This window comes from Phragmites australis, chromosome 10 (genome assembly GCF_958298935.1).
Source record: "Phragmites australis chromosome 10, lpPhrAust1.1, whole genome shotgun sequence".
NCBI classification, from domain to species: Eukaryota; Viridiplantae; Streptophyta; class Magnoliopsida; order Poales; family Poaceae; genus Phragmites; species Phragmites australis.
In genome coordinates this window covers 15,937,453-15,949,165 of record NC_084930.1, presented here as the reverse complement: position 1 = coordinate 15,949,165, position 11,713 = coordinate 15,937,453, and the positions used below count along the sequence as shown (strand labels likewise).

Genomic DNA, 11,713 nt, shown 5'->3' with positions numbered 1-11,713 from the left:
GAATGCTCGATGCCACTAAGTGTTATTGCACATTTTAGTGTTCTTATTTTAGTAGGGCCTTTATGATGAATAATTTCATATTTTTGTTCACCTTTTTTCTGGACGTAGGTTGAGAATTTGAGTTGCTCAAGTACTGTCAGAAAAAAAAATGTTACTTTTCAGAGGTCTAACATGTTCTGTTTTATCCCCTTTTCTGTTCCTTCTTGGCCTTGAAATTTAATGTACCTACTGGCAAAGCTGCTGCGAGATTTTGGATCATTCCAAAAATATATAAGAGAGGGGTCAACAACGGGTTGACTTACATACAACAACGATGAGCTCATTTGCACCCTCTTATACGATGATCGATTTCATTAAAGGAAGAACCAATGTTCGAAATACCTGGCTACAGCTGTGGTTATATCTCTGCTATGTCTGTTTTGGACCCCCAAACGCTTAGCTATGAGCTAATGTTCCACTATATTAGCTACTGAGCGCTAATAACTCTGCTATTTGTAATAGCTCTACTTAGAGGTAAAAACAAATGAAATACGAATTGAATAGTTCATTTTTTATATTGCTATCCATATTTTAATACGAATACAAATATAAATCTGAATATTCTCAAATACAAGTACGAATAGATTATTCGAATATAAATCCGCATCCGAATGCATACTAGATTCAGTTGTATATGAATATTCTGCAACTTTAATAGCAAAATTGTGAAATAATAAATTTATTTGACACGAGTACAATGGTAATTCAATATAAGAAACTTCATATTTAGTGAATTGACAAATAGCCATTTTTAATATAGTACCATGACTTTAGATGATTTTAGACTATCAGATAGGAGATAAAATGGTTAAATTTATCACTACAATATACATGGTAAATACCAAATAATAAAATAATAAATAGATCAAAACAATTAAGTAAAAGAAGATAAAGAATAGAACTTTATGTTACTCATATTTCTATTCCATAAAAGTATTTCTACATTCGGATATATAAGTTATTCACATCTATATCCATTTATGAGAAAACAGATTCAAATATATCCATATTTATATCTACAAAACAAATTCAGATACATCCATATTCTTATCCGTCTGTCAATCGAATACAAATTTTATTTATATTTAACCAAATACAAATATAGAATAATACAGATATCTACTATCCATTTTTCATCCCTAGCTGTACTATCCTACCTATTATCAATGTGATACCATAACATGCTAATTTGAATTCTAAATTTATTACTAGTTATAAATACACCTTTTATAAGGTTGAAATGTACACATCTTTCCTTTTCGTCTCGCATCGAGACGGCATTCTCTGCCGGCTGTTAGATCCTGCGGCTTCCTCTCTGAATCCGGTGGTTGGTACCAGGAAGATCCACCCTCCTCCTGCCTCTCCGCGCCGCCGCAAGCCAACTCCGCCCATCTCACCACCAGTCAGTGCCTCTTGCAGCTCCCCCGTCGGAGGCCCCGCTCCCTCAGAGCCTCCCCACCACCCTGCACCACCGCAGGCTAGCTCTGCACACCTCGCCACCAGTCAGTGCCTCCTGTGACTCCCCTGTCAGAGGCTCCGCTCCCTCAAGGCCTCCCCACCGCCCCGCACAGGCTAGTTCCACCCACCTCACCTATTCTCCTGTTAGGTGCATCTTGATTTGGCTCTTGATTCGTCTTCCTAAGGACACTGTCTGCACGTGGTGAACTGCAGAAATACCAAGTAAATGAAGTATTACCATATTAAGATAGTATTCAAAAGTAAAGAAAAGTGAAAATGTCAATCAAATATGTTTGGTGGCAAAAAAACCACTAGGTCTGATAGAGGGGGGATAAACGGGAGAGGAATATAAACCAACTGAAGCAATAGACAGTGAGACACATGCATCAAAAGCAAATTAGTCATGCCCAGCGTGAAAAATAATAGGCTTTTGATCGTAAGTGACGCAGGTACTGTGAAGGTGTAGCAACCACAACATACCTTGAAGTGAAGATTGGTTGGCTTTAACCCGCCCAGCCTGGTACTGCTTTGTAGCCTCCAGCATTGTTTGTGCCATTATAGCTCTCTTCTCCATTTGTGAAAGTGCTGCCATTGCTGCTTTATACTTCTCCTGCACACAAAAGGTACGGAAAACTTAGGCATCTGCCTTCTGACATAACAAATTGTGCAAGTAGACCAGCAAGTTAGTAGCAGTTTTAAAATATTGATGGCATAACAAATTGTGCAAGTAGACCAGTAAGAAAGTAGCAGTTTTAGAATATTGATAGTGAAGTTCCTACAATAATTAACCTGGAGTACGTGAGCAGCGTATTTTTGTTCAGCAGCATCTCGCTCAGCAGCTATGCGGGCATCTTCTGTCACTTTCTGTTCTTGCTCCATTCTTAACAAGATCGGTACAGGCAAGTTAATGTGTGGATATTTTTAGACAACCAGATGGTCCAATGGACTTGCGAGGATCATGTAATACGATGCTTAAGAACCAACAGATTATAGGCACAGAATGTAGGCAGTAAGACAACACCTGAAGCATTGCTTGCTCTTGCTTGTCAGCAAAAGCTTTTCGCAGTTCAGATACCTCTACCTCCAATGTCTCAACCTGAGTCTTTTCTAAGTCAAGAATGTATATAGAAAGTTATTTGACTAAAAAGGGGATTCAAGGACTAAAACTCTAAAAGTAGATTATCGTCTGGAAATGAAGTGGTTGTTTTGCTCAGAAAGAATTCCAAAACATATAATAGTTCAAGGATATTTGATTATCATAAAACCATAAACTGAGAGGAAAAAAGGAAGTGATTCCAGATACCATCATACCTTAGCACTCAACATTCTTCTATTGTCCTGCTTGACCATCTCCATTAAAGCTGTTTCCAACTCTTCACCTCTGAAAATATAAAGAAATATTAGCTTTATGGACATATTAATGGGCCAAATTAACAAAGTGCCACAACACAAAATTAATTCGTATGATTTAACTTACAAATAATTTTAACTAGATGTGTCATGAAACCCAGGAACAGGAAAAAAGATCAATTTAGTCACTCAAGAAAAAAAATTATGTGTCATGAAGATGTGAAGGAGATAAAGCAGGCATGTTCCTTCTAATCTTTCCTTTTTTCCAAAAAATAAACAGTAGACTCAAATATGGTATGAAGAGCGCCAATAGGCATAATTGTGTTCAAACCAAAGTGAAAATATGTTGCAATTTGTGGATATGTTAAATCTATTGAACCAAGAAATATTATTTAAGTTATTTTACCCAGAGCTGAATACTTAAATTGAGCACAAGTTGCTAGTCTTAACTCATACGGACACAAATATGTCCCGAACAAAAAGAAAAAAAATAAACCTTAGGTCAGCTTATCTTTTCTCCTCGAGCAACCTGCACAGTTCAACCTTTAGCCATGTTATCTGCGTGAACATTGCACGTTTGTAGAATTCATCATGTAAACGTGAGAAGAATGTTCGAATACTTGTGTTGTAAAAATGTCAGGATATGATTCTAAGTGAGAAAATATAAACAATATGAAAAGAACCATTCAATTCTACAAGAAAGAAAGAAAAAGATCATGATATTGACATGGAACAATTATAAATCACCAGATTTTAACCATCAGTTTAAACCATATATTTGCACACAAATAATAAGTACACTATTTTCCATTTCTTTTATAGAAAAGATTAGCACGTCCGAAAGATAACTAGCATCATAGTTCTTGCCTGATCATGAAGATCCCTGATCCAAATCATTCTCTAGTACAGAACTAGTACTAAGGTAGGTCTCAAGATTTGCTGATCCAGTCTCCCCATTCACTTGCAAACCATCTGCCCTTCCTTTGAATTAACTTGTGGGCACACAGATGAAGGTTCATGTTTAAAGCTATAAAGTTTGGTTGCTAACCCCTTCTTATCTTTCCAGGAACCACATCTTTTGATCTTTCCTCCATTGCAGTTATGATTTCAGGCCTGTGCTGTTTCCTTAACTCTTGCAATACCATTTCTCTGACTGATTGAAAGCCCATACAAGCTGTCAATACAAGCTGGCTGCTGTCAAAAGTAGAGCCAGCAATTCAGCACCTTTTGTGGTTACCAGTGCAGGCCCTACAAATTAACATATGAAGACAATAATTTTGGTTGCACATAAAAAAAATGGGCATATCAATACAGACTTCAACAGCCTCATGAACAAACCCATGGCACCACTGCAAGATAATTTCCACATTAAACATAACAATCATTAGATTCATTACGAGTGTTTCATACACATTTATATTATTATCACTTTATTTTATAGGACATCATGAGGCTACACACAAAATTAAAATAGCACCCAAGCTTATCTTTGATGAAATTCTAAAGCAGCTGATCCTACCATCAACTACCTATTACCATGACTGGGCAAATGAAGATATATGCATTGCATCAGTTTCATTCTACCTACATCATGATGATTTATACACCGATGACGAAATCGATGACATATATGGTTTACCATCAACTACAGTGAACACAACTGAAGAGAATGCTGCTATAGAAGCTATTAATTATCTCCAAACAACACACAGCATAGAACTCCGGGATTACAATTATTAAACAACTCTACTCCAGCAACACCACAAACTACAACTTCTCACCCAGGTACAACAAGGTACACTGCTAAATGAAATTGCAAGGTCCTGGGGGTATATATTACAAGAGCTCCATTATGTTCACAACGGTTGTCGGAAGCAAGTTCTCAACAAAATACAATTTGGTGTGCAAGCAGATATGAGATGCAACACAAATTACATATTCTTAGCTTTGCAGACAGTGTCCAAGCAAATTGAAGATCTCCTGCATCAATCAACCAAATTATTAGTACCATATAACTCCAATGCTACAATGAAGATCTCCAATATTACCTACTACTTTTTAAGTTCCTGTGAATGTATTTTATTGAACTAGCTTATCAACGCTTAAGACTTTTTATAATTTCATACATATCACCTAATTATCTACTGTTGTGATATATTCCTTACTACATCGATTATAGTTCTATTATTTTTCATGATCTGTGCAAATATAGCAAGTTATCAACACTAAACCATATTAGAATTGCACATGATATTGTAATACTGGGTCATATATTACATGTAACAAAAATAATAAATACGCGGTCCAGATGATACTAAAATTAGTTAAATACATAATAAATGCATGGGATATGTATTATCAAGCGAGACTAGCAAAACGAGTGTTAACAATTGAAGGTCATTAGGCGTCTAATACCAAGCGCAGCAAAGCCGTGCCCTCATTCTAGTTTTTCTTATTTGTTGGCTATAACTATCTTGCGCACATATTTATTGTTTTCTATTATTTTAATATAAAACCGTACAAAGCATAGCTGCTGCTGTAGCTTTTTTCTCCGCCATGCTGCTTCGCAGCTAAAACTGCTATTTAGATCCTTGAAAAGAACTTAAACATCTTTCACAAGAAGTATTACATATTTACATTCATATACTGTACCTGAACACGATATGTAACTAGACAAAAACAAACCTGGTCGATGCGGTCATGAATTTTCCAAATGCAACATTTATACACCAGAACATAATCAGCAGAACACCTCACAGTAGTTCACCGTACTAGGTCCCTGTATCCAAGTTCTGGAAGCATTCTGAATTTACTGCTGGAAACAAACAGCAGCATGGCTGAATCCTTTACACCCTGTAGAACTAAACAGACATATGACTAACATGAACCAAAAATAGAATAGTGTAAGAATGCGAGTGAAACTAACAAACCATGCATTAAGTTAACTCACCTTTTCTTGATTCTAATATAATGTGACCTAATCATTATATTAGATATGTCAAGAAAGTACAACACAAATCCATGGTGATAAACCATCTTGTATACCTGGAATAAGTAATTTGGATTTCTCTAGTTTACCACCAAAATACATCCATTTCTATTTTTAGATGTTTCTGTAAGAAATGACGCATAGGAAATTCACCCCCAACAATTATAGCAACAGGATATACCATAAGTTCCAAGAACTCGAGCATCTTTCACATGATCCATTACACATTCACATTGTTTAGTGTACCTGAAAGGCTGAACATGATAAGTAACTAGACAAAAAGGAAAAAGACCTGGTTGATACATCAAAATTTGATACTCCATATCATGGAATTTTCAATTACAATTCATAAACCAGAACATGATCAGCAGAATGCCTTACAGTAGTCTTCCTACTAGGTCCTTGTATCCAAGTCCTGGAAGCATTCTGGAATTTATTGCTGTCAACAAGCAGCAAGGTTTCAAGTCACTTCCATTCACAACAATGAGTGGGATCTGTATATTTTCAACAAGGAACTGAGCCTAACTCAGTTGGTTCAGGGTGTGGATGTATGCCTAGACCACCGAAGATGGAGTCCTCTTCGAGGTGAATTTGAGTGCCTATTTCTTCTTATTTTCAATGCCACCTAGTTCCTCCTACGTTGGTCAAGTTTTTCGCAAATTTTCCACAGGCCAATTGAATCCTTACACCAACCCATTAGAACTATACAAACAAATGCCCAACATGAACTAAATATTGCAATAGTGTAAGACTAACAGAAACTACCAAAACATATATGAAGTGACTCACCTTTTCTTAATTCTAATATGACCTGACCTAATCATTATACTCCATCTCCATGTCAAGTGAGTATCACATAAATCCAAGGTGATAAGCTATAGTGTAGCTATCACACAAATCCAAGGTGATGAACCATCTTGTATACCTGGAATAAGTTATTTGGATTTCTCTACTTTGCCACCAAAATACATTCATTTCTGTTTTTAGATGTTTCTGTTAGGAATGACGGCATGCGAAATACACTCCCAACTATTATAGCGACAGGATATGCAATACCAAGGTAACTTTTGTAACCATTAAAACTCAAGATGCACTTCAAAACCTGGCATGCAACGATAAGTTCATGCCGGTGATTTGCTAAGGTTGCCTAAGGTATATAAGAGTCACTTCCATTCTTTTGGTCAAATATGTTGTTAAGATACAAGGAAAGAACACTTGTCCATATGACATTGGGGCCCACTAAAATTCACCATCGAGCGGTGGAAAATGCATGTGTTAACTGTATCCTTACACCAACTCAATTGAATCAAACGAAGATATGCCAAACTAGAATAAGGCAGTGCAAGACTGTAAGTGAATAAAGATAAGACAGTGCAAGACTGTAAAACTAAAATTCGCCAAGGAGGGGTGGAAAATGTATGTGTTAATTGCATCCTTACACCAAATCAATTGAATCAAACGAAGATATGACAAACTTGAATAAAGATAAGACAGTGCAAGACTGTAAGTGAAACTACAGATACATGCATTGAGTCAACTCATCCTTTCTTAATTCTAATATGATCCGACCTAATCATTATATGACATGTCAAGCATCACATGTATCCAAGGTGATAAGCAATCTTGTGCACCTGCTATCGCACAAATCCAAGGTTATAAACCACATGTTATCGTGCAAAATCCAAGGTCATAAACCATCTCGAGCACATGCTATCCCACAAGCCCAAGGAGATAATCATAAACGATCTTATGCGACTGGAGAAAGTTATTTGGATTTCCCCATTGTTGCCAAAAAATACATTCATTTGTATTTTTTATATAGACATCATTGGCCTAGAAAATCTAATATCAATGCAAATATTTGTACGGTTATTGAAAACTCACGATGCACTTGGTGCAAAGAAAAGTTAAGCCTGTGATTTGGTCAGGTTACCCCTAAGATTCAAGGTAAATAGGGCTCACTTCCATTACATGATAACATAATTCACTACAATACAAGCAAGAACATTTATCCATTTTATGATATAACATTGAGGTCTAGTAAAAATCACCAGGGAGGGGTGGAACCCTGCCTCGTTGACGGAGACTGTGATCCAAAGCCTGGGTCTCTTGAAAACCTTGTCTTGGGAGTGCTTGCAGATGGGGTTGAACCTCTGTAGCTCGCACGGAGCGACTCATCAATGGTGTTTGAGGACTTTGCTGACTTTGAGATGGCATTCCTCACAAACTTCTGTGCTGCAGGCGAGAGAGTTCTAGGGCTTGCACTGCCTCCCCTCGCAGGGGATGGTAATGGTGGCTTGTGGAAAATTTTAGACCGCTCCTTTATCTTCCTTGCAGCATCCCTTGAAAGCAGGTGCGCCTTGACATCGCGAGCAGGTGGAGGTGGGATCTTGAAATGCACCGTCTCACTACCTCCAGAACCACCCGGTGTATCATCAGGATCCAACCTCAGTGGTGTTCCCTCAATCTCACCCCATGTCATGAACGGCGACTCATCAACACCAGGTGCCGGTGATGGTGTCCTCACAAAACTATACCCATTGTCTGACTTTTTGTCTGACTCAAGATAGAATGGGTTCGGCGTCTTCCTCAGATCCTCCAAATCATACTTCTTCGCTTTGTCGGGATCACTGTACACCATCCCTCCAGGGGTGGAGCCTGAAACCGGTGCATACAGTATGGCGGACTCCTCTTCCTTGGGCCTTGCATCATCAGCCGTAGCCCTCCCATGGAGCCTGGTGTTTGACCTGTCAATCTCCTTGGTCATACCCTTGAGCCGCTCAGCACGCTCCTCCTCAGTGAGCGGCGCCTCCCCACGGTCAGCCGGGTGATACATGAGCAGGTTCTTCGCCGTGAACTTGGCACCCTCGAGTGTACTCGGCGGCTGCCCCGACGTGCCATACCCATCAGTAATCCTGTCGCGAGCGGTGTCCTCCAACAATGATGAGCTTTTGGACTCGGAAGGCTCCAGGAGGTGGGCGTAGCGCTCGCGGCGGCGGTGGTTGACCTTCTCGAGGATGCGCGAGAAGGACTCGTTGTCCTCGCTGGTGAAGCGGCGGAAGAAGCCATCGAGGGAGAGAGCGGCCGCGACGTCCTCGTCCTCCTCGGCGCACTCACCGGCGACGGAGGCGGTGACGGAGGGGGTCGTGAGGAAGGACGGGGAGCGGAGCGCGGTTGAGGTGGCCGGCGTCGGGGTAGGTGCGGGTCTCTGGCGCTGGAGGCGGCGGCGGCGGTCGAGGATCTTGAGCTGGGCATCGCGGAGGATGAGCGGGTCGCGGGAGCGCACGGCCTGGAGCCAGTCGAGTCGGTCGCGAAGGCGGGGTAGATCGGGGAAGAAGTCGCGCTCGATGATGCGCTCGATGGCGGCGACGTAGGTGTCCTCGTCAAGCACCTCCGGGAGCCGGCGCTTCGAGGAGGTGGTGGCGAGGGCGGAGGCGGTGGAGGGGGCCGGGGAGGGGGGGCGAGGGGTGGAGGGTGCGGGGGACGGCGACGGCGACGGCGAGAGGTGGCGGGGGGAGTGGCCCGGCGAGCGCAGCATCGCGGTGGCTGCAGCGGCGGCGGTGAGGGGATTAGGGTTAAGGATTCGGAGAATTGGCCGATTGGGGATCGGAGAGGGAGGGGAGACGGGTTGGGTTTTGTTTTGGAGATGGATTGGGTTAGAGGCGCCGCATATGTTGGATCAATTATTCAGTGTTAATTGCTATTATAATTTTATCTGATTCAAAAGGTATCATTATAATTTACGAAAGTTGATAGCTGCTATCGTAATTTTATGTCTATCTGAATCATGCCATTACGTACGTCCCTTATAGATTTGGTACTTTGAGAGTGGTTAGATATAAAAGTTTTTATCACTTTGAAAAGACCTGCAACCTTGTGGAGGCATCTAATGAGAAGATGGATATAGGTAGTGCAGCAACATAAAAAAAAAAAAAGGGTAACAATCAACTTTTAACTTTTTTATGTTGTTCTTGTTAGGTCATTTTGATCAAATTGTTCATAAATTAGGAAAAGATAAATTACCACTTATACTGGTGAACAGCAGACACCATAAAAGAAATAGACATCTAATAAGAAACACCTAAGAAGAAGAAAATCCCTAAGAAGAAGAACCAAAAAAAAAAAACCCAAGGAAGAAGAAGGCTCAGGCTACCTCAAGTGCATCGCAGTTGTTAGAAAACTCTCAGACTAGCTAGGCCTATGATACTAATATTTGCCTTGGGTATGTGTATTTTGTGTTTTTTCTGGACATGTAAAATAGAGCCAATTCTATACTTCTGAACATGTAATAGCAAGGAGTTGACCATGATTGTTCTGGACCTGATGCTATGTTATTCACAGAACTGTGAAATATCATGTTCACATGTTGTGCAACTAATTTGCATTTTGCTTAAAGAATTTAGTTTGCATAAATACTGCTTCTGGTACTAATCATTGAAGCATCATAGTTTGATATTCTCCGTTACAATAATGTCCAGCTCTTTCATATGCTTCTACGCACTATATCGATAACCAATGTACATTCTGAAACAAGAACTATGTTTCTCTGCAGTGATACAAACCTAAAGCAATTTAGTCTTATGCGCACTGTCAAACTTGATAGAAACATTGTTCACTTGCATATCACTTCACAATTCAAAAGCTAGCATGACATACACTACACATCACTTGCACATCACTACAATAAGCACTCTCAGCATACAACCAAAACAAGCAATAACAACACACATACCCTCTGCTACAACTCCTTTCTTCCCCCATGCATACTATTATGCTCAGCGACACTATATGCTGCTTCCTTTTATGATTTCATTTGTCAGTTGGCCAATCTGATGTTTCAACTCTAGAATTTGTTGATTCTCATATCCAATTTCACCAACGCGGCTGTTGTTAACATAGCAGGACACACTAGCTTATTCCAATAATCCCTTGCAGCGTAGAAAAGATATGTACTCGTTCTCCCACTTGTAAAAACCGCAAGTCGTCAGATCATCCTTGAAAGTGCATCTAGGGTCTCTACGTGGGTTTTGGATAATTGATGACAAATGATTAAGGGACTAATAAGATTTAATAAATTTATGAACAAGTATTAGTCCCATGAAAAAGTTAAAAGACACTAGCGACCCTTAAAAAGGAAAAAAGAAGCAGCATGTATAGCCCATATCTATGTAGGGAGACATGACAACAAACAACTTAACGCTAGCAACCATGAAGAAGTATTAGTCCCATGAAAAAGTCAAAAGACACTAGCAACCCTCGAAAAGGAAAAGAGAAACGGTATGTAGTTACTCAATAGATTTAAATTCATTTTATTTTTGAATTTGAATATAGGTATACCGTACTATCAAGTGGGATGTGTATATATTGTCTTGAAGTTCATCAATATTGTTAATCTTTTTAGTTTATTTATATTCATTAAAAATACTTACACTCATGTTAAACATAATTAACTTTCCAATTAGGATTAAGCTCAGCTTAAGCTTAATTAATTCAGGAAATTATTAAATGTTTAACAATAATTTCAATTAAAAAACGTTGAAATCACATCTAAATAGATTAAAACCTAGCTCTAATTTTCTAGTAGTGAATTAGTAACGCAGATTAAAATCATCTCTAAATAGATCAACATATTGAATATGAATATTGTATTGTAGGGATGGTAAATCCACCTGCTAGTCTCAAGCGGATGTGGCATTATTGAGAAGGTGGGTACTCTGACCCGGACCAAGTACCAGAAGGTGATGGACCATCTAAAATGAAACAATTAAGATGAGAGGTAATTCAATAAATTAGATGTGCATTTTGAAATATTGCATAGTTATCATTTCACTGGTTTTTTTATTGATTTCTAAAATGTAATAATAATCATAATCATAA

General features: G+C 39.2%; 1 protein-coding gene across 18 annotated transcripts; it reads right to left on the bottom strand.

The window, feature by feature from the left end:
• Window positions 1-1,095: 1,095 nt before the first annotated feature.
• LOC133883693 (uncharacterized) lies at window positions 1,096-9,515 on the bottom strand. 18 transcript variants are annotated; one of them, XM_062323096.1, is made up of 5 exons: window positions 2,809-9,515; window positions 2,519-2,604; window positions 2,287-2,377; window positions 1,978-2,107; window positions 1,096-1,704 (listed from the first exon to the last, which is right to left on the bottom strand). In XM_062323096.1, the coding sequence occupies exon 1, from the start codon at window positions 9,372-9,374 to the stop codon at window positions 7,884-7,886; it is 1,491 nt and encodes a 496-aa protein (XP_062179080.1). In that variant the 5' UTR covers window positions 9,375-9,515; the 3' UTR covers window positions 1,096-1,704; window positions 1,978-2,107; window positions 2,287-2,377; window positions 2,519-2,604; window positions 2,809-7,883. The 18 variants fall into 18 exon arrangements, with proteins under 18 accessions (XP_062179080.1, XP_062179081.1, XP_062179078.1 ...); XM_062323097.1 differs by having other exon boundaries at window positions 2,519-2,599; XM_062323094.1 differs by having other exon boundaries at window positions 2,519-2,593.
• Between the last annotated feature and the right edge of the window lie 2,198 nt (window positions 9,516-11,713).

Excerpts from the sequence above, each read along its gene's own strand:
- LOC133883693 (XM_062323088.1), bottom strand. The coding sequence starts at position 9,374 with ATGCTGCGCTCGCCGGGCCACTCCCCCCGCCACCTCTCGCCGTCGCCG.